General features: G+C 37.9%; 1 protein-coding gene across 1 annotated transcript in view; it reads right to left on the bottom strand.

Annotated features, from left to right (window-relative positions):
- ANO3 (anoctamin 3) overlaps nucleotides 1–24,688 on the bottom strand; it is a 423,419-nt gene that overhangs the window by 28,840 nt on the left and 369,891 nt on the right. The window contains 3 exon segments of the mRNA XM_065883040.1: nucleotides 6,584–6,748; nucleotides 7,279–7,419; nucleotides 8,055–8,137. Of these exon segments, the coding sequence (XP_065739112.1) occupies nucleotides 6,584–6,748; nucleotides 7,279–7,419; nucleotides 8,055–8,137 (389 nt within the window).

Below are 24,688 nucleotides of genomic sequence, written 5' to 3'. Positions count from 1 at the left end.
ATTTATTAGGAATTTCTAACGAGTCAGGTACTATTCAGGGAACCAAATAACAGTGAACCAAACAGTCTCTGCTTTCATGGAATTTAAACTCCAGTGCTCAGAGACAGATGGCAAAGAAATATGTAATTGGCCAGGAGATGCAAAGTACTAAGAGGAAAGATGAAGCAGCCCGAGGGGTAGAGAGTAGTGGTGGCACAGCGTGCTATTTAGAGGGTGATCAGGGAAGCCTCTCCAAGAAGGTGGCATTTGAGCAGAGAGCTGCATGGAGTGAGGGAACCCAGCGGGGATACAGCTCAGTGTCGGGGGAAACAGAAATTGTAAGTGCAAATGCCTGAGCCTGCCATGGGCTTGGTGTGCTTCATGAAGGACAAGGAAGGTAGAGGGACAAGGGTGGAGGCAGTAAAGGTAGTAAGAGATGAGTCAGAGAGATCTCAGAGGGAAACACCTTTTCAGGGCCTGGTAGGCTATGGTGAGGACTTTAGAATTCATCCTGAGCTGAGAAGTCATCTCCCTACTAATGCTTTGTTTTGGGGTGCAATGCAGAAATCAGTTGTGGGAAAAAATGCTAAAGGCAGAGAAAAAACAGCAAGGTTGTTGTGAAGGGGCAAATTAAGGAGTTGTACACGTGTTTTAATGCTCTTTGTCTCTGAGTCAGAGGCTCACAATCTAAACTTCCTTGTAAAAAGGAGCTCCAAACAGAATTTTGCAGAGTCAAAAAGAGTCTGCACTTTTCCAGGAATCTTCCTTTTTGAATTTCTAGAAATCGTGGGCATACATATGAAAAAACTAAACAAATACATTTTAGAAAAAAGAAGCTAACCTTCTTATTAAATGGGTCATTTTGCATTGCTTCCTTTCGAGGTTAAGATGTGTGGTCTAACACTTTGAACCACCCTATTCCATAATAACCTATTTGCATTGTAATTACCAGTGGAAATCGGGTGTTGAGGAAAGTCAGGTACATTTTGAGGTCTTTGGGGGATCAGGCCCATGAAGGAAACATAGGAATGTATTCTCTGGACTTTAGAGATGGAAGTGGATCAATAATGTGGAAGAGTCCAGAACCAGCGTGAATACACAATAGCCAAGTGTATTCAGGGCTTTCTTTTTTTTTTTTTTTCCTTCCTTTTGGTTATAGTGTGCTCTATGCCTGGTACATGGCCTTTAAAATGAGAGGAGGAATACCAAAAGGAGTTTATCCTTTTATTGACAATGCTGAAGTGGTTTAATTGGCTTAATCCCAGAAGTACAAGAGTACTTCTGCTGTGATGTTTCTATTTTCTCTTAAAAATTACATGTTAATCATGAGACCAGAGAACTTTCATTCTTAAAATAATTCTTAGATTAATTGAGGTTTGATTGTCAAGCAACAAGAATATACACTTCTTAAGTAACTGCACATTTTAAATTTTTATCAAAATCTTTTTGGAAGTATTTCCTAATGTTGGTTAACCATGCTACTTATAATGCTAACCTCTGGTAGCATTATATTTTGAGGGACAGCAAAATAAAGAATAAAAAGGATGGGATTTGTAAAGAGCAACTCCTGGTTTCAAATTCTGGCTTTGTAGTTTTTTAGCTATATGCCTGGTAAAAGATGTTAAAGATAATAACTTGAAGTTTTAGTTATTGTTAAATTATTTGCAATTTATCTTTGGAAGATGTGATTTCTGATCTTGGCTGTGTATCAAAATCACCTTAGCTCCTTAAATCGCTGATTTCATAATGCTATTTTGTGGACTAACTGGATCAGAATCACTTGGAGAGCATTATGGGAAATTTTTTGTTTTAAATACAGACTTCATAGTCCTACAAAGAAGATTCTGAATGAGACTCAGGAATCTGTAGTTTTTCAAAAGTGTTTCAGGTGATTTGATGAGTATAAGAGTAGGAAACAATCCTTTAAGTTACTTTTATGATCTGTAAAATGGGCCTGTCATCAAATTTTTATTATCTTGATCCATATTTCTCTCCCAAATTAAATATTTGTAGGAATGCCACAATCCACCTGTTTTAAAAGCTTAGAGAATATATATCCTTTGATTGTCAGTTTGAATGAAATTAACACGGGCAGAAAACTTGAAAGACACTGAAAATATAATTCCAGTAACAAAACTGACTTTGAGCACATACAATATTCGAAATGCTAGGATATCTGGAGAATAAAATATTTAAAATGTATTGAAAGAATATATTCTAAATGTCTTTTAGGCATTAGGCAAAGACCTGGAGATATAAACATGAGGAAGCTACAGCCCCTGCTCATGAGGAATTTATAACCTGATCGCTGGAGAACAGGCATATCCCAAGCACTGTAGCAGAAGAGCATTCACAAAAGAGATTGTTTAATGCTATCAGGAGACTCTGATAAGGAGGGAGAATAGACCTGCCCAAGCACTTGTGAGAAGAACAGACACAAAGAGATTCTTTAATTCCACATATGGGATGGAGAACAAATTTTATGAAAGAAGTGATCCTTAACTAAAATTTTCAAAGACGAAGAGATATTCTTCAAGGAGAGAAAAAGAGAAAAAAGGTCAATAGAGGAAGCACTGTGAACCAAGAGATGGGTGTGAAATAGCAGAATGCCAGGGACCAAGCACAAGTGGTTCTATAGGCTGGACTGCAGGGTGTGACAGGGAGGGGCAAGACACAAACTCCAACAAGGGGAGAAGGGCAAACTGGCTTTAAATAACGGAGACCCTCCCATGCCATTGATGTCAGAGGCAATGGGAACCTGTTATACAGATCTGAGTACAAAATAAGATGATCAGATTTGTAATTTTGAAAGACCCTTGCAGCAGTGGTGTGAAAGGGAGATAGGAAGAGTGGAGAACAGAGACAGGAAGACTAACCAGTTAGAAGGCTGTGACAATAGCCTGAGCTAGAAATGACAAGCAGCTGAACTAAGGAAGCAGAAGTGAGGATGGGGAGCAGGGAACAGATAAGAGAGAAGCACAGTTCACAACAGTCACTGATAGGATGAAGGAGATGAAAGTAATGCATGAAGAATGGCAAGGTTTCTGGCTGTGTACACTAAACATGAAAAGTTCAGTTTTAAAAAATTATTTGGCTGATTTAAGCTATTTTTCCATGCACTCATTTCATAGTTTCATGTATACGGCTTATAGCTGAAAAGCGTATTAGATTACTAGAATATTTTAACTGAGTCCAAATCCCTCGTTTGGGGAATACGGTAGCACAGGGATCACAAAGTCAAGCTATTAAGAAACACTTGTATGAGTACATTTGAAAAGTACATTTGGATGAGCTGTATATTTAGAGTTGTTCTGCAGATAACAGAAGATAGCATTTGGTGTTCTAGGTGAATCTTTTTGGTGGTATATTTTTTTAAAGAGTCTGATATTTTGATATTAATGATGTTAATCTATCCTTATCTGATTAAGCTCTTAAATTGATCCTGTGTGTTCAGGTGAGTCAGAAGGGCTGTTTAATAATCTGTGAAGTGCCTTAACATCCTGGGTGGGAAGGAAATGCATAAATTCAAAAGGACATTATTTTTTTTACACTGATTGAATCTGAGAAATATAACATTACTTTCACATTTGGTGAGTTGGCTGTGTAATTCACTACTTTTATGCTAAATCCATTTTAAAATCTTCTCCTGAGTTAGTTGCAAGGGCAAAGGAGAAGTTGTATGGTCTATTTCACTTCTAACAATCCCTGAATCTGAAAGCCAAAATGCTCAACAAGTAGAAATAAACATTTAGAAAGAGGAAAGTCAGCTCTGTTTTCTCCTGGGAACTATGGATGCTTATTTCATAGCACTAGGCACTTACATGGGCTTTTGTATTTAATGAAGTAGAGCTAGTGGGATTTTAAGGATCTCAAAGGATGGTTTCTATGACAAAAATAGTACTATCCTTACCTGTCTACAGAGGTCTTTGTTGTCTGTAAATGCAAGTACTTTGGAAGAAAGAATACACTAAGCCTCATCAAAAATATAAACTTAGTGAGAAGAAGTTGTATCTGAACCTGTAAGAGAGAGGAATGTATGTCGGAGGGTCAATTGTGATTCTAGGGAAGGGGTGATCACCGAGGATAGAAATTGGAGGGGAAGTAGAATCAGAGTTCAAGGGACTGGGAATTGAGAAGCACCTGGAATAATATAAAACTGGAGTCTGGTACATCAGTGAAAACTTCAGCCAGCCTGATAGAAAGTAATGGATTTTTATCAGGACACTAAGTTGAGGAACTGACGATTCAAACTGATGAAAGCCTGGGCAGTGTTCAGAGGGACAGGGGAGAGGGAGAGAGCATAAATGAGAACAGAAGGAACAGATGGGGGGAGAGAGAGAGAGAGAGAGAGAGAGAGAGTGTGAGTGTGTGTCCTGGGATGTTAGCCATTGATAATTGATAAGCCTGTTCCATACTTGGTGAAAGACGAAATTTAAAAAATGACCCAAAGTTGCTACCTAGGTGGCTGCGGTTTTATGGGTAACTCATATATAAAGTAAAAATAAAGTACATTCCAACTGTAATTTGTTCCAAATTTTATATCATGGTAGAATGTTTTAAAAGTAAACGCTATTTTTTTCTGATTATAAATCAAAACCTACATATAGAGATAAATATTTGAATGAACAGAAAAAATATATATTAAATCAAATATTATCCTGAGATATAACCACTATTAACATTTTATTGTCACTCTTCAAAATGCAGGTGTGTTCCAATGGAAATCAAGTGAAATTGTATATCCTTCTTCCGTAACTGTATGCCATGTACTTAAATAATATTAAAATTTAAAATTCAACCAACTTACTAAGGATAAGAAATTGGATCAGTTTAAAATCAGACTAGCTGATTGCTAGTATTACCTAGAAATGAATACATTAACCACTTAGCTTCCTTTTCCTTAGATAATGAGATCAACCACAATAACCTCTGTCCACTGGAAAACCGCCACAATACACTGGTTTTGTTAGAAACAGTTTCTTTCCCTATCTGCCAGAATAGTTAATATAAAAACCATAAATATAAAACTCTACAATGTCCTTGCTGTGAATGGTTCCTCCTTCAATGTGGTGACTTTGTGCAATGCACAACATATACTTCCTTATATAGGCTACCACACAAGCCTCTCAATCCTAGCACTGGCTTTTTTCAATGTTTATTGTTCACTTTATGAGTCAAAAGCATAAATTAAAATACTGTATGGCTTATTTGGAGATACAGTAAGCAACGTTCTTCTTCTGCAAATTAACCTAACCCTGAAGAAAGGAGTCTCCAGTAGAAAATATTAACTATTGTCCTTGCATTAATATTTACCCATTTCTCAGTGACTATTTATTTTCTCTTAAGAACATCTCTGATAATTTTAAAGTTAAATAGTAAATGGTTCCAGTTCCCTCCCGACTAACCATGTAGCGTCAGTATCAATCCATGTTTGGAACCAAATGCGTATTACCTGTTTATGTTATCAATATCATTGTTTGTGTATTGGTCAGCCCTCTATATGAATTATCTCACCGTGTAAATATATAAGCACTAACACTTACTATATGTATAATCCGGGACGAGTTATTTAAGCTCTCTGAATTTCAGTTTCCTCATTTACTAAATGGAGAAAATATTGACCTTGTGGTGGTATTGAAAGAGTTAAAGGAAAGATATTATTCTAAATGTGCCAGTAAGTGCCTCCTGTCTTCAGAAAATGGGGCCCCATCCACAGATCTTGCTGAAGAGGTAGACCTAAGCATAATATTGTCCTCGCAGCCATAGACATTTGGTTCATAAGTCACCTGGTATATGTGAAGTTGAACCAATCAGATGCTCTCTCTGAGAAACTAGCACATTGAAACACTGGATGATCTAAGTTAAATAAACTACAGAAATTGACCAACATGGTCATGAACTTAGAGCCAATGAAAATAACAAAAGCATAGCAATGCAACAGTATACCAGACTCTGAAAGGGAGGCCATGGGGAGGCAGATAGTCTCTTCCTGATAGAATGGAGCAGATATGCAAATAGAATCATTGGGAAAAGAGGTAGAAAGAAAGGAAAAGAGAAAGAGAGAGGGAAAGAAGATAGAGGGAGAGAAAAACAGGAAGAGGGAGGGAGGGAAGGAAGGAAAAAAAAACTTAGTCCCAGAGGAATAAAAATGGAGTAGCCGTCTGACTGTTTTCCATTTCACATGAGGTCTTGGAGATAACAAGGCTACACTTTCAAACAGAATTTCCTATATCTTTCCAATAAATTCTCCTCTGAGGTTGAGTTTGTTGGAATGGCTTTCTAATCCAAACAATCCCTTATCTGAATGAAAAGAGCATAGCAGCATTTCTAGCACACACTAGATACTCGAGTGGAAGTTGTCGCTAAACTAAACTATAAACTCAAAGAGCAAGGAAGGCGATACGACTGTCGATTTTAATTTTTTTAAATTCCATCATGTAAACCACATAAATGAAATATTTTCTGTTGAGCCAAATTGTCTTTGCCAGAAATGATACTAGGTCTTATTTTGGCTGCCTGTAAGTCCAATCCAAGTATAAAGGAAACACAGTCCTCTCCTTTACCCACCCCTTGTACACCTATTGAAAAATTTGTAAACACTTACAAGATTCAGTGCCATAATGATCACAAAATTGATACAGACTGCAGCAGCAGAAGTTGCAAACTGCCAGTGTTGTTTGATGAAATTCCACTTGAATGATGCAAACTGTTCCATGACAATCAGGCGATACACCACGACTGCAAACACTGCAGTGATCACCAGAGAAATCTACAATATGGGAGACCAGAGGAGACATCCACACTGTGCATTGTTAACAAAACAAAAGCAACACCATGGATCCAATACACTGACCCCAAAAGCTAAAGAAATGTACTTTTCCAAGAAAGCATATGTAAATTTAAAATTTCCTTTATGGAACTAACTTTCATTAGAGTCCAAATAAATGGTATAAGATTCAGTTGTTTCAGTGGGATATGCTGTTCAAATCTCCACTTTCACATGAATGCTTGGTTTTAAAACAAAATATCTAATTTTAGGATGATCATGTAATTTCCATTTTATCTTAGATGATCTTTGTTTCTCCCAAAGAGTGTTTTATTTAGGGATATGCACAAACTCCTTTTGTAATTATTCTGTGACCTGCTGTGATTTTTATTTTGTTTAATAGTATGTATGTACTACCAAGGTACTGAACAGGATAGTTTCTTACAGCCTCGGGGTCACAAAATGAGTTGGTATCCTAGAACGTCTTTCTAAACCTGGAATCCCACATTCTGAGATTTATGATTATACTTTACCATGAAGAATATTCCTGAGATAGAAACAAGAAGCCGAGTGACTTTGTCTGAGGAAGGCTGATGAGGCTCAGGTTTTCCGCTGATGGGATTCACTCTCTCCATCTTGTAATACTTTGCTTCAAACTGGGGACGAAGTGTTTCCTATGAGAAAAACTAAAGTTAACTAAATATCTGTCACAAATTTTTTAAAAATCCAATATTTAATAAATTTCTGGAATTTGACCTATTTTTATATCAAGTCTTGGCAAAGAAGCAAATTGTAAAAAATTAGATGAAAGTTATTTTAGGGTTTATTTAACCCTACACTATATTTTAATTAGCACAGTTTTCCACTAATGCAATTTAAGGAAACATCATAGAAGTGCTTTGAAAAAATTACACATTTCATCATTGATCTTTACTGTCTTCATAAAATAAGAATCTTGTTAGTAAAAAAAAGTCAAGTAAAAATTGAATGGTGGGGCTTCCCTGGTGGCGCAGTGGTTGAGAGTCCGCCTGCCGATGCAGGGGACACGGGTTCGTGCCCCGGTCCGGGAGGATCCCACATGCCGCAGAGCGGCTGGGCCCGTGGGCCATGGCCGTTGAGCCTGCGCGTCCGGAGCCTGTGCTCCGCAACGGGAGAGGCCACAACGGTGAGAGGCCCGCGTACCACAAAAAAAAAAAAAAAAATTGAATGGTGTTTAGCTGCTTCCTGCTTGGACATTAAGGACAGTGAATGATTTTCTGTACCATATGTTATTCCAGTTTCCTTATCTCCTTGTTTCTTAACATCTTACCTCCTCTTCTTCCCATTCAATAAGGTCCCAAGTATAGGTCAGTGTACTTCTTCTCCTTTTCCAAAACTCCAGGAAGACTGTGGCTATAAATAATAATAATAATATTATTATCACAATTCTTTACCTGACCATATCCCACTCTGTCATCATTGTCTTTCTTCTTGTATTGATGCATTCACATCCTATTATTAAATAATTAAAATTAACTACATTTGTATTAAATTTATACAGCTGGAATGTTTTCTCCCTTACCCTCTTCTCCCTATCTGTGCAACTGCTATCAGCATGCACTCCTGATGGAGAGTGATTTTTTAAAATAAATTTATTTATTTATTTTTGCTGCATGGGGTCTTCGTTGCTGCATGCAGGCTTTCTCTAGTTGTGGCGAGCGGGGGTTATTCTTCGTTGCAGTACGCGTGCTTCTCATTTCGGTGGCTTCTCTTGTTGTGAAGCACAGGCCCTAGAGCGCGGGCTTCAGTAGTTGTGGCACAAGGGCTCAGTAGTTGTGGCTCGTGGGCTCTAGAGCTAAGGCTCAGTAGTTGTGGCGCATGGGCTTAGCTTCTCCATGGCATGTGGGATCTTCCCAGACCAGGGCTCAAAACCGTGTCCCCTGCATTGTCAGGCGGATTATTAACCACTGCGCCACCAGGGAAGTCCAAGAGTGATTCTTTTTATTGGAATAAATAAGCAGATATTTTTGTTACAATAGCATGATCTTGATCTTGTGAAACTGGGTTGGAGATGAAGCTGGAGATAAGAGGCCTTCAGTGGAAAAAGGAACTGTGTTGTCAGGGGAAAGCAGGGTTTCATGTGCATCAATGGAGGTAGAGAGTATTTTGGAAAATCTGAAGATGATACCCCATAATTCTGTTCCTTAGCAACTACGCATTGTATTTATTTTTTCACTCCTACCTCTCTGACTATAATGACATACTTTTCTCATCGTTACAAAAATTTCAAAGATGCACATGCTGCATCCATCCCTTGTACTTCCATTTCTCATGTCCATTTCCAGTGGCTTTCCTCTGTGATCTAAAGTCAATGGCACAGAGTAACAGAATCACAGGGTCAAGCATGTAAGAGAGGTAAGATTCTGTATGTAGTTTGCTCCAAGTTATTTTAAATTCACAGAAAGCAAGGCCCAGAGTCACTGACATACATCACTGACCTTGTCCAGAAATCTGCCAAAGCATCCACAACACTTTATTACACTTTTTTCTGTACCTGCTTTTCCCCACACTTGAAGGTAAGTTTCTTGAGGCCCTTTTTTCCTTAGTGTTTTTAGTGCTTGGCACACTGAAAATGCTCAATAAAAGTTTGTTAAATTGAACTGAATTACTGAATCGAATTCAGTGATTGTGACTAACCCCTGGGGGAGTGTTTTTTGTATTATTCTAGAGGTTTTCAAATTATGCTCTGTGGAATTTCACTAAAGACATTGGAAGAAAGAGAGAATCCCCCTTTTTAATATATATATTGAGCAATCATGTTCAATTTTATTTGGAAAAATAATTATTGTTTAAAAAGTTTTAAAAACTACTTCACTGTACTTCCAGGTGGGGGAGTGGCTAATGAGAGGGGCAACACAGGCAAGTGGTCAATTCCGAACACAAATGAAGTTAAGTATGTCTGAATATGGAGCCCAAAAAAGAATTCCAAGTATTGTTTTCATCAGAAGAGATAAAAATTTAGAGCTTTCTCAAAAGGAAACCCATCTGAAATGAGAGTATATCAGAGCAACCTCTCTGCCATAGCCAATTTGTACAACACCCAAGAACTACTAAAGAATCCCCCATTCCCTAGATTTGTTTTCAGCAACATCTGCAAGCGTAATGTGCTTTCCCCACGTGGTATTGCAACATCACCGTACATGAGTTAGAAATAGAAACCTCACTAAACAGGATCTACAATTAATAGAAGGACCATGAATGTGGGACATTTTAAATTTCCCTGCCTAGGGTAAGTTACTGATTTTCTGGTTAACGCCTTACAGCAATACAATTAGTAGAGTTTTTTGCATGAGTATCTAGTAGACTATTGATTAGTGGACTAATCAATATAAAGAGCCTATACATATGTGTGAAACAGCAGATTTTGAATATTTGGGCTGAACTGTACTTGACACAGCCTCAACTGGTTAGTTGTAGAACCGGCTAGTCAAGACCTACTTGTATTGTTAAATTTCCTCTTTGTCTAAGGACATGGAATCTCTCTCTAACTTTACTTCCAATTTCCCTCTCCTTCTCTCTCTCTAAAAACACTAAGTAAGAAATAAGATAACAAGCATCTGAGTTCTAAGAACATGGGAAAGTCAGCATTTGAACTATAATCACTGAAAATCTTCACCAATTTCTGAAATCAGACTTCATATTTTTCCCCCTAAGCAATTTCATTTAGAAAGAAGAAGCTACACATAAATAGCACTGTGCTATATTAAAATAGGAGAACTCTCACTACAGTCTTGACCAGAGCAGACTCTTAAATTTGATGTAATGTGTCTCTCTAAGCTAACTCTCCCTGTCAGTATGGTATTGGCATTTGTACATTAAATACGCATTCAGTAGCATTTGTTCACATTAACATGGATACTCTCAATTGATTTGCTAAAAAATTAGGTGTCTGCAAAAATAAGCTGTCAGCATTTTGCCATATATTTTTTATAAATACAATGTAATCTTTTTAAAGTTCTGGATTGATTTTTCTCAGGACTTTTCCTCATCTTGCCGTTCAACTATTTGATATACTTTCTTTACTTAACTCTGCTGAACATTTTCTGATTATAAATGTAACACCAACAAAAATAACTGGAACAACTCCTGTATTATTCACTTCGGAAATACAGGAGTCTAGGAGGGCCTGCCATTTACTAGGCTTTCAATAAATGTATGCTGAATGAGTGAATTAAACTGTAAAGAACAGAAGTCACCTACAATTCCACCATTCATAAATAGTCACTGTTGCAATTTAGGTAATCCCATCCAAAGTATTTTTCTTAAGAAGTATACTTAGGACTGATATATCTCTGATACTCAGAGATATAGCCATATAGGCTGTTCATTTATGACAGAAAAAAGAAAAAACTGATTCATAACTGAACCCTCTAAGGGTGTCATACTCCTCACAGGCTGGCCCTTCTTCCCTAGGAAACCTTCACCAGGATGAAGTATATGTAGAGTTAACCCCTGGAACAGCGCTGGCCTCCAGGAAACTGCTCCAGAACTAAAGTCTATATCCATTCTGATTGGCCAGTGCAGAGCCTTAAAACCTCTTAAATATTTGCTCACTTTATAAGCATCCCCCTAGAACTGGATACTTAGAACTGTACTTAGCACCATAGATGAATGATGACAACAATATAAGAAATTACTAACTTACTTTTATAATAAATACAATTTATCTTCTTGATCAAGTTATAATGATCCTCAAAAGACCATCTAGGAATGGCAATGTGGTGCTGGAGAAAGAGCATGGCATGGGGTAAAAATGTTCTGTGTTTGAGAGTTGCCTATATTCTTTTCTAATTGTGTGACCTTCGACAAATGACTAAACAATGATAAGCCTTTGTTTTCACAACTTAAAAACAAGAATAGAAAAATTGTCTTTATGGCAGTGTTGTACAAATTAACTGAGGTATAATTCGTAAGTGGTCTAAGCTTAATTCATTTTAAGAGTATAATAAATTATAATAACCCATTTTTTTCAACATTCTGTTTGTTGTTATACATAGGGAACTTTGTAGACAAAGTTCTTGGCTTACATTGTATAAAGATACTGTATATTTTTCTGCACGAAATATGGGCTATTGTCAATTATTTATATTTTGATTGTTTCACTTTTATAAAAATTCAGTCATAATTGTCATAACACCTTCCATCTTTTGCTGGTGACACAGCAAATAGCTTATATTGTCCTTTTTCTTCTTTTGTATTTAAGATGGCAAAGCTGCTTCTAGAGTAAATAATTCAATTCGAAATTATTTTTTGAGAGCACAATGCTTGGCTATTCTTAGAGAGAGCATACAAAAAAATGAAAATGAGTTGCATCATAGGCCCACAGAGGAAGAAGAGAACTAGCATTTACTGAGCACTTTCAAGATCCCAGACTTTGTGCTAGATGTCTTTAATTGACTCCTATTATTTCCACAACAACCCAGGTGAAATAAAGATTATTAGTCTCCTTCAGTAGAGAAGCAAATTGAAACTCTTAGAGGTTAAGTTACCTGAGGAAGTCCCTTGGCTGAAATTCACACCCAGATCCAAACACTGACCTTTCTCTATGCCAAAGGAAAAATTATTTTTAAACATGGTTTGGGAAAGAACTTTTTGAGCTACATAATTTGCAACATCCTTCTGGGAAGAAATTAGCTTTATAGACAAAAGGTTTAAACAAATTTGTAATAGACCTAAATGAGACTGAGAACTTCTGGGAGGTTAGCTGCTCAAACACCAAGCGGTCCATCAATCAGAAGTCTACAGTCTTTTGGGGGGACTTTCAAGATTGCAGAGGAGTAAGATATGGAGATCACCTTCCTCCCCACAAATACATCAAAAATACCTCTACATGTGGAACAACTCCTAGAGACACCTACTGAACACTACCAGAAGACCTCACGATTCCCAAAAGGCAAAAAAATCCCCATGTACCTGGGTAGGGCAAAAGAAAAAAGAAAAAACAGAGACAAAAGAATAGGGATGGGACCTGCACCTCTGGGAGGGAGCTGTGAAGGAGGAAAAATTTCCACACACTAGGAAGCCCCTTCACTGGCAGAGACGGTGGATGGCAGGGGGGAAGCTTTGGAGCCATGGAGGAGAGTGCAGGAACAGGGGTGGAGAGGGCAAAGTGGAGAGATTCCCACACAGAGGATTGGTGCCAACCAGCACTCACCAACCTGAGATGCTTGTCTGCTCACCTGCTCAGGGGGTGGTGGGGGCTGGGAGCTGAGGCTTGGGCTTCGGAGGTCAGATCCCAGGGAGAGGACTGGGGTTGGCTGCATGAACACAGCCTGATGGGGGCTAGTGCGCCACAGCTAGCCAGGAAGGAGTCCAGGGAAAAGTCTGGAACTGCCTAAGAGGCAAGAGACCATTGTTTTGGGGTGCGCGAGGAGAGGGGATTCCTCTCCAGTGTGCCCACAGAGGGCAGAGCACTGCCTAAATGAGCTCCGGAGACAGGCACGAGCTGCGGCTATCAGACTGGGCCCCAGAGACAGGCATGAAATGCTAACGCTGCTGCTACAGCCACCAAGAATCCTGTGTGCAAGCAAGGGAACTATCCACACACACACACACACACACCCCAGGAGCCTGTGCAGCCCGCGACTGCCAGGGTCCCGTGACCAGGGACAAGTTCCCTGGGAGAACACACAGTGCACTTCAGGCTGTTGCAATGTCACATAGGTCTCTGCGACCTCAGGCACACCTGGCATTCCAATTATAACTACCGTACCCCTCCCTGCCCCCAGCCTGAATGAGCAAGAGCCCCCTAATCAGCTGCTGCTTTAACCCTATTCTGTCTGTGTGGGAACAGAAGCCTGAGGGCAACCCACATGCAAAGAGGGGTTGAAACAAAAGCTGAACCTCAGGAGCTGTGCAAACAAAGAAGAGAAAGGGAAATTTCTCCGTGCAGCCTCAGAAGCAGCCAATTAAATCCCCACAATCAAATTGATGTACCCTGCATTTGTGAAGAGACAACGAATCATCCCAAAATTGAGGCGGTGGACTTTGGGAGCAACTGTAGATGTGGAGTTTGCTGTCTGCAACTGATTTGTTTCTGATTTTTATGTTTATCTTAGTTTAGTTTTTAGGTCTTGTTATCATTGGTGGATTTGTTTATTGGCTTTGTTGCTCTCTTCTTTTTTCTTTTATTATTATTTTTGTTTTTATTTTAATAAGTTTTAAAATTTATTATTATTCTTTTTTCCTTCTTTTTTTCTCCCTTTTCTTCTGAGCCGCATGGCTGATGGGGTCTAAGTGCTCCAGCCTGGTGTCAGGATGGAGCCTCTGAGGTGGGAGAGCTGAGTTCAGGACATTGGACCACCAGAGACTTCCTGGCCCAACATACTATCAATCAGCGAGAGCTCTCCCAGATATCTCCACATCAACGTGAAGACCCAGCTCCATGCAATGGCCAGCAAGCTCCAGTGCTGGATGCCCCATGCCAAACTACTAATAAGACAGGAACACAACCCCACCCATTAGCAGATAGGCTGCCTAAAATCATACTAAGTTCACAGACACCCCAAAACAAACAACCAGATGAGGCCCTGCCCACCAGAAAGACAAGATCCAGCCACACTCACCAGAACAGAGGCACCAGTCCCCTCTACCAGGAAGCCTAAACAAGCCACTGAACCAACCTCACCCACTGGGAGCATATACAAAAAACAATGGGAACTATGAACCTGCAGCCTGCAAAAAGGAGACCCCAAGCACAGTAAGTTAAATAAAATGAGAAGACAGAGAAATATGCAGCAGGTGAAGAAGCAAGGTAAAAACCCACCAGATCAAACAAACGAAGAGGAAATAGGCAGTCTACCTGAAAAAGAATTCAGAGGAATGAGAGTAAAGATGATCCAAAATCTTGGAAATAGAATAGAGGAAACACAAGAAACATTTAACAAGGACCTAGAAGAACTAAAGAGCAAACAAACAATGATGAACAACACAAAAAATGAAATTAAAATACTCTAGAAGGAATCAATAGCAGAATAATTGAGGCAGAAGAATGGATAAGTGAACTAGAAGATAAAATAGTGGAAATAACTACCACAGAGCAGAATAAAGAAAAAAGAATGAAAAGAATTGAGGACAGTGTCAGAGACCTCTGGGACAACATTAAACACATCAACATTCGAATTATAGGGGTCCCAGAAGAAGAAGAGAAAAAGAAAGGGTCTGAGAAAATATTTGAAGAGATTATAGTTGAAAACTGCCCTAACATGGGAAAGGAAATAGTCAATCAAGTCCAGGAAGCGCAGAGAGTCCCATACACGATAAACCCAAGGAGAAGCATGTCAAGACACATATTAATCAAACTATCAAAAATTAAATACAAAGAAAAAATATTAAACGCAGCAAGGGAAAAGCAACAAATAACATACAAGGGAATCCCCATAAGGTTAACAGCTGATCTTTCAGCAGAAACTCTGCAAGCCAGAAGGGAGTGGCAGGACATATTTAAAGTGATGAAAGGCAAAAACCTACAACCTACTCTACGCAGCAAGTATGTCATTCAGATTTGATGGAGAAACTAAAACCTTTACAGACAAGCAAAAGTTAAGAGAATTCAGCACCACCAAACAGTTTTACAACAAATGCTAAAGAAACTTCTCTAGGCAGGATACACAAGAGAAGGGAAAGACTTACAAAAACAAATGGAAAACAATTAAGAAAATGGTAATAGGAACATACAAATCAATAATTACCCTAAATGTAAATGGATTAAATGTTCCAACCATAAGACATAGACTGGCTGAAGAGATACAAAAACAAGACCCATATATATGCTGTCTACAAGAGACACACTTCAGACATAGGGACACATACAGACTGAAAGTGAAGACATGGGAAAAGATATTCCATGCAAATGGAAATCAAAAGAAAGCTGAAGTAGCAATTTTCATACCAGACAAAATAGACTTTAAAATAAAGACTATCACAAGAGACAAATTAGGACACTACATAGGGATTGATCAAGGGATCAATCCAAGAAGATATAACAATTGTAAATATTTATGCACCCAACATAGGAGCACCTCAATATATAAGGAAAATGCTAATAACCATGAAAAGGGAAATCAACAGTAACACAATCATAGTAGGGGACTTTAACACCCCATTTTCACCAATGGACAGATCATCCAAAATGAAAATAAATAAGGAAACACACGCTTTAAATGACATATTAGACAAGATGGACTTAATGGGTATTTATAAGACATTTCACCCAAAAATGAAAGAATACACATTCTTCTCAAGTCTAATGGAACATTCTTCAGGATACATCATATCCTGGATCACAAATCAAGCCTTGGTAACTTTAAGAAAATTGAAATCATGTCAAGTACCTTTCCCGACCACAACGCTATAAGACTAGATATCAATTACAGGAAAAGATCTGTAAAAAATACAAACACATGGAGGCTAAACAATACACCACTAAATAAGCAAGAGATCACTGAAGAAATCAAAGAGGAAATCAAAAAATACCTAGAAAAATATGACAAAGTAAACACAATGACCCAAAACCGATGGGGTGCAGCAAAAGCAGTTCTAAGAGGGAAGTTTATAGCAATACAATCCTACCTCAAGAAACAAGAAAAATCTCAAATAAATAACCTAACCTCACACCTAAAGCAATTAGAGAAAGAAGAACAAAAAGCCCCCAAAGTTCACAGAAGGAAAGAAATCATAAAGATCAGATCAGAAATAAATGAAAAAGAAATGAAGGAAGCCATAGCAAAAATCAATACAACTTACAGCTGGTTCTTTGAGAAGATAAACAAATTGATAAACCATGAGCTGGACTCATCAAGAAAAAAAGGGAGAAGATGCAAATCAACAGAGTTAGAAATGAAAAAGGAGCAGTAACAACTGACACTGCAGAAATATGAAGGATCTTGAGAGATTACTACAAGTAACTATATGCCAATAAAATGGACAACCTGGAAGAGATGGACAAATTCTTAGAAAAGCACAACCTTCTGAGACTGAAACAAGAAGATACAGAAAACATAAACAGACCAATCACAAGCACTGCAATTGAAACTGTGTTGAAAAATCTTCCAGCAAACAAAAGCTCAGGACCAGATGGCTTCACAGGAGAATTCTATTAAACATTCAGAGAAGAGCTAACACCTATCCTTCTCAAACTCTTCCAAAGTATAGCAGAGGAAGGAACACTCCCAAACTCATTCTATAAGGCCACCATCACCATGATAACAAAACCAGACAAAGATGTTACAAAAGATGAAAACTATAGGCCAATATCACTGATGAACATAGATGCAAAAATCCTCAACAAATGTTAGCAAACAGAATCCAACAGTGCATTAAAAGGATCATACACTATGATCAAGTGGGGTTTATCCCAGAAATGCAAGGATTCTTCAATATACGCAAAGCAATCAATGTGACACACCATGTTAACAAACTGAAGGAGAAAAACCATATGATCATCTCATTAGATGCAGAAAAAGCTTCTGACAAAATTCAACACCATTTATGATAAAAACCCTCCAGAAAGTAGGCATAGAGGGAACCTACCTCAGCATAATAAAGGCCATATATGACAAACCCACAGCCAACATCGTTCTCAATGTTGAAAAAGTGAAACCATTTCCTCTAAGATCAGGAACAAGACAAGGCTGCCCACTCTCACCACTCTTATTCAACATAGTTTTGGAAGTTTTAGTGGCAGCAATCATAGAAGAAAAAGAAATAAAAGGAATGCAAATCAGAAAAGAAGAAGTAAACCTGTCACTGTTTGCAGATGACACGATACTATACATAAAGAATCCTAAAGATGCTACCAGAAAACTACTAGAGCTAATCAACGAATCTGGTAAGGTAGAACGATACAAAATTAGTGTACAGAAATCTCTGGCATTCCTATACATTAATGATGAAAAATCTGAAGGAGAAATTAAGGAAACACTCCTCTCCCATTTACCATTTCAACAAAAAGAATAAAATCCCTAGGAATAAACCTACCTAAGGAGACAAAAGGCCTGTATGCTGAAAACTGTAAGACACCGATGAAAGAAATTAAAGGTGATACAAACAGATGGAGAGATACACCATGTTCTTGGATTGGAAGAATCACTTCTGTGAAAATGACTATACTCCCCAAAGCAATCTACAGATTCAATGCAATCCCTATCAAACTACCAATGGCATTTTTCACAGAACTAGAACAAAAAACTTCACAATTTGTATGGCAACACAAAAAATCTTGAATAGCCAAAGCAATTTTGAGAAAGAAAAACTGCACTGGAGGAATTAGGCTCCCTGACTTCAGACTATACTACAAAGCTACAGTAATCGAGACAGTATGGTTCTGGCACAAAAACAGAAATATAGATCAATGGAACAGGATGGAAAGCCCAGAGATAAACCCATGCACATATGGTTACCTTATCTTTGATAAGGAGGCAAGAATATACAACGGAGAAAAGACAGCCTCTTCAATAAGTGGTACTGGGAAAACTGGACAGCTACATGTAAAAGAATGAAATTAGAACACTCCCTAACACCATACACAAATATAATCTCAAAATGGATTAAAGACCTAAATGTACGGTCAGACACTATCAAACTCTTAGAGGAAACATGGGCAGAACACTCTGTGACATAAATCACAGCAAGATCCTTTTTGACCCACCTCCTAGAAAAATGGAAATAAAAACAAAAATAAATATATGAGACCTAATGAAACTTAAAAGCTTTTACACAGTAAAGGAAACCATAAAGAAGATGAAAAGAAAACCCTCAGAATGGGAGAAAATATTTGCAAACAAGCAATTGACAAAGGATTAATCTCCAAAATTTACAAGCAGCTCATGCAGCCTAATATCAAATAAACAACCCAGTCCAAAAATGGGCAGAAGACCTAAATAGATATTTCTCCAAAGAAGATATACAGACTGCCAACAAACACATGAAAGGATGCTCAACATCACTAATCATTAAAGAAATGCAAATCAAAACTGCAATGAGGTATCACCTCACACCGGCCAGAATGGCCATTATCAAAAACTCTATAAACAGTAAATGCTGTTTACTGAAGAAAAGGGAACCCTCTTGCACTGTTGGTAGGAATGTGAATTAATACAACCACTATGGAGAACAGTATGGAGGTTCCTTAAAAAACTAAAAATAGAACTACCATACGACCCAGCAATCCCACTACTGGGCACATACCCTGAGAAAACCATAATTCAAAAGAGTCATATACCACTATGTTCATTGCAGCTCTATTTACAATAGCCAGGACATGGAAGCAACCTAAGTGTCCATCGACAGATGAATGGATAAAGAAGATGTGGCACATATATACAATGGAATATTACTCAGCCATAAAAAGAAATGAAACTGAGTTATTTGTAGTGAGGTGGATGGACCTCGATTCTGTCATGCAGAGTGAAGTATGTCAGAAAGAGAAAAACAAATACCGTATGCTAACACATATGTGTGGAATCTAAAAAAAAAATGGTTCTGACAAATTTAGGGGAAGGACAAAAACAAAGACACAGATATAGAGAATGGACTCGAGGACATGGGGAGGGGGAAGGGTAAGCTGGGATGAAGTGAGAGAGGAACACTGACATATACACACTATCAAATGTAAAATAGATACCTAGTGGGAAGTAGCTGCATCGCACAGGGAGATCAGCTTGGTGCTTTGTGACCACCTAGAGGGGTGGGATAGGGAGAGTGGGAGGGAGACTTAAGAGGGAGGGGAAATGGGGATATATGTATACGTATAGCTGATTCACTTTGTTATACAGCAGAAACTAACACAACATTGTAAAGCAATTATACTCCAATAAAGATGTTAAAAAAAAAAGTCTACAGTCGTTTGATCTAACCCATTTTTGTTTTGTTTGGAGTCTAAAAATTATTACTAACCATTCCCTTTTCTTATATGTGTCTACCAAGACTGAAATCTTTGCATTGGTCTTTTAGAGAACTTTCGTTTGCAGTAAAACTCTAATAAAATATTGACACATGCTTATAACTTAATTGTCTGAAAAGACTATTTTTTTCCTTTATTAGACCACTATATCTGAATTTGTGAAGACGGACATGCAGAGGTAAGCATGGTGTTTCTTGGTCCACAATTCAAGCAAATACTCAGTCCCAGGATAATTAAATTGCTTATATTTACACTTTTGATGTGTCTAAAAGCTTCCTCTAGACATAGCCAGAATCTCTGACTTTTCCAAATATTGGGTGCTGGAGTGGCGGAGTGTTTTTGACAGTTGACTAATGGAATGTTGAGTCAGGGATACATTTAGTTTGGGCTTAGTGAGATATGTTTATGTGATTTGCAGGCACTTCCAAGTGTTGTTCAGTTATTACTAATTATCCTAATGTAGCAATGGATTCTGAGGAAACTCCTCCAGTTGCTGACTCTTTCAGGTGCCAGGCCAGGGGATATATGATGAGATGCACATGTTCTATGGTATCCAGCTCTTATAACGAAAGAGAAATAAGGTCTGAAATATATGGAGCCAGAAACTACTTTATGGAAATTATTTCACAAACTTCATGTCATATATGAAACACACTAGAGGTTTCCCCAAAGTTCCAACAATATGAAAAATGCACATGACTTTATCAATAATAAATTATGAAGCAGAAGTAAGATTTTCAAAACTGCCAATAATAAAAAAAATTTTTTCAATTAACTGCGCTAGAGGAAGAGGAAAGACTGAATTAGTTCTCTATTCTTTCTATGAAATATTTTTTTAAACATCATATGCAGAGATAATAAAAAATATGGATAAAAGTGTAAGACAAAAAGCACTACAGAGATGTGTCAGGCATCTAGTTATTAAAATACTGTTATTTTTCTGGATTTTGATTTTATGTAGTATTTTAAGCTTTCTAAAGTTTGTAAATTTTTGATTGTTCCATTTACTTTCATATCTCTTTTTATATTCATAATTTTGTATCCTTTTCTTAAAGAGAGATTCCAAAATTGTGTATTTCCTTCCAATGAATACCTATCATGCATCAGACACATATGTGCCAGACATCCTACTAAATGTTTTTCACATATTTACTCATGAAATCCTCACAACAGCTCCATGTGTAAGAAATGATTATACTGTACTGGTTTAAACTTTAAACTTTAAAGTATTCATTCAAAGAGGGGATTTACAACAACCGTAGGTATTTTTTTATAAGGATTCTCTTTTTCAATGTTTGAACTTAATTGTTATTGAGCAATGATAAAAACTAACTTTCTTAAGTTAATATAATTATATTGTTTATAAAGAAAAGAAAAAATGCTTGGCCATGTGATTTTTATACTTTAATACTACATCAATTAAAAATGTATTATGGAAAAGGCATTTCACCCCCTTTTGATCAGCCAGTCGTTAAAAGGTTCTTCAACCTTGTATAAAATGCATTCATACTCCTTGAAAGTCTTTTTCTGTAAAAGAAGGATATTGGAATTTTAATGTATATTACAATAAATGTTTTGATTGCAAATGCCATTAAAAATCAAATAAGGATTCTCTCCTGATAAAACACAAAAATGTCTTCCCTTTTCTGTAGCTAAGAGCTTCTAGAACTGTCAGCTTAGTTAAACTTAATGTGTTTTCATTGTCCTCTACAAAATGTTTATGTTGTTTATAGTCCTCTAAATGGATGAGAAAACCACTTATTGTTATTTTCTGCCCATGAACTTGATGCCAAAATCCCCTTCAGGTCATGAATGTGTTTGATTTGTCTTCTGCCCCTGCTTTTGAGCCAAGGAACCAATCTAGATTCTTCTTCAGAGTGTACAGACCTAGCCTAGGCATCTCCTTCTCTCCTCACTCTGACCCTCTCCAAGTCATGGCTCAGTGCTGAGAGCACTCAGCAAATAAACTCTGTTGCTACAAGATTATTACTTAGTTATTCTAACTTTTCGAACCAGAAAAAAAAATTAGAAATAACAGGATTATCTAATTACCCACCTTGATTTTTTTTTTTTTAGAAAGGGTTAATAAATCACTTGGATCTTTTCCTAAAGGTGGCAAAATAAGTTATAATATTATCAATCTTCCAGTTTTGCCATTTTATTATATTTAAGCATAGTTGTAACTTCATTTAATTAAGTTCATATCAAACTAGATTACATAGTTGATAAACTGGGCAATAGCCATCTAATGAGGTAGACTCTGTAATGAAATCAGGGCTCTAAAAGATGCAAAGTTGTATAACAGAATACGCCATCATGCAGGAATGAATCAGTTGTGTGGTACTTCCACACAATGGAATGTCATGTACTTGTTAAAGAGAGCAATATCATTTCCCAGCAGTCAGCTACTGCAGGGTTGGAAAATTGTTTTAGGTGCCAGCAATAAGAGGCTTCCCCTTCAGAACTCGTCTATCAGCAGGAGTCTAGAGGGAGCCCAGAACTCTCCATCTTGGCAAGATGCCCCCATCCCCATATCCTACACACACACCTTTCCCTCTGTCATCACTCACAAGTGGGTCCCTCAGGACTAATTCATTCTGCCCCTTAACTGCGTACATATCAGTTACTTCAAGAAGACCAGAATTTCCAGATCATTCTTTACTCAGATTTTAATCCTCTAGTTCTAGGGAAATGGAAGTTGTCTTTGTGATCCTCTCCCATTCCTTCCCAACTATTTGAGATGCTTTCAACTAGGCCCTCTTATTCAAAGTTATTAATAGCAAAGGCTTTAATGTTCCCTCACCTCCTTGCTTAACTGAAACCTGGGACACTCCTGAAACCTCACTTTCTATGTGGCAATCTCAGGTGATGGCTATTTGTGTCGAAGATGAGGTAGTGAATTTCTTGTCTTCATTGCTGCTCCATGGCTTTTTCTCTCCCTTCTTAAAGAGTCACAGATTTGAGTCTCATATTATCAATCCGTACTTCCTACTGTCTCTCTTTGTGGAAGTCATTTACCGCTCCTTTGGAACACTTCCTCAAATTCTCTAAAGGTTTTTCAACTCTTGGCTAAGGGTAACTCTTATCAACATGACTCCCAAAATAAATTTTTGAAATTACAACATACACAGATAATATTTCTAGTATCTTGGCTTCTCAGTTCTTTGATGTTTATCTTCAGAGCTGTTTTCACCTACTCTACCTTATGCCTGGTCCTCCCACGGCATGAATTTGATCAATGACTCCAAACCCTCCATAATCTCCAATTATCACCTCCATCCTTGTAGCTCACTCCCTATAAACTCCAATTCCAGTAATCCCTTGGCCCAGATGTTTTCAATCCATTAACTTTTGACCCAGATTTTCAATCCATTCTCTCCAGCACATTTTCACTGTCCTTTCCTACCCTTGTGCCCTCACTTTCTTCTCTATGTATCCTATTGATCAAACATTATACTGACTCATTTGCATATACCCTCAACTCTCTACCTCCTCGAGGCTTCGATTAATGAAGTCACATTATTGTCACTGATGGATCTGAAAACAAAACCGGAATGTAGCTTGGGACCATGCCTCAGGTAAAACCGAAACATTGTTCTGGATCCAAAATGGTGTTACAGGATTTGTAAAATAAGATACCATTTTGGATCCAGAACAATATTTCAGTTTTCTCTGAGGCATGGTGCCAAGCTACATTCTGGTTCCGTTTTCAGATCCATCAGAGACAATAATGTGACTTCATGCTCTGGAAACGCCACTGGTGAGTGGTTCCACCATTTCAGGTAAAGAGGCAGTAGTTCTTCTTCCACTATGTATTGTGAGGTTTAATGAATGGGTGTAAAGCAATTGGAGAGTTCCAGATGAAAGCCTCCATAGAAGGTAAGTACAACAAAAATTATGTAACCATTGCATAATGTGTCATCTCAGCTGGCTCGGCTGATGAAGTTGTCAGGTGATCAGTTATTGTTGAGTTCCTCTGGAGAAACAAGGTCCAAAATGGGATTGGTCTTACCCAGAACATGGTATCATGGTATATACCTGGAAATGTATCTCGGCAAGACTTGTTTGTTTGGCAAGAAATTACTTTTTAACTCCAACTCAGGTGCTTCCATAAAGGTGTCTGATCACAACTAAGTGAGCTAAGTAATAAGTGAGGCATTAAGTTTATGCATAGTTTGCATTTTACAACTTTACTTCCAGATGTGCTCATGACAGGAAAGGTAAATAAGGTGTATCTCTAGGGTCAGCTCTAATCAATTGGTTAAGGCTGTCAGGAGGGCAGTAATGAAAAGGATTCTGAGGCCACACCTAGGGTCTTCAGAAAAGAGGGTCAATGGAGATGAACTTTGACTCTTGTGGCAGTGAAAGCAGAGTTGTAGCAAAAGTGCTTTGTAACTTCCTTGCCTGGTATAGGCCATAATTACTATGCTTAAGTAGAAAGTGGTAATGATATTCACACGCATATCTAGGAAAATCCCTCAGGGTATGGTACACCCAATCCTGCTAAGTCATGTTCGTTTCTCTAAGTACAGACATAAAATATTTATTCAGTTGGATTTTTCCCTAGTAACTAGCTAATCTGAAAATAACCAATTGATTTTTATTAAGCCATTGTTCAGTAAACAGTTATTTGATTAGACTGAACCTGCTTTTCTTCATACTAGTGCAGATACAGCTTAAATATCTTTTGAGTGAATATTTGCTAGGGTTTGGCTTAATTTCTAATCAAACTCTGAAGGGCCTTTGGGCTTCAGAAAGTTTGAAACTATAGAATTACCATGTTCTTTCTTGGGGCCAATTAACTGGGCAGATTCTTTGCATTCAATTTGAGGCTCCTGAACCTTAGCTAAAGTTTCATTTTCTCTCTCAGCAGTTGGAAACCTATCTCCTTGCACAACAGAAACTAAGCATGAACCTCAGGCGTACTGAGCTGAACAGACCTTGGCGCCAGTCCCCAAATATTGATGTGCAGAATCTCCCAGAAAGTGCAGTTTCACTCTTCT

This window comes from Phocoena phocoena, chromosome 8 (genome assembly GCF_963924675.1).
Source record: "Phocoena phocoena chromosome 8, mPhoPho1.1, whole genome shotgun sequence".
In the NCBI taxonomy this organism is placed as follows: Eukaryota; Metazoa; Chordata; class Mammalia; order Artiodactyla; family Phocoenidae; genus Phocoena; species Phocoena phocoena.
This window is presented reverse-complemented; position numbering and strand designations above follow the sequence as displayed.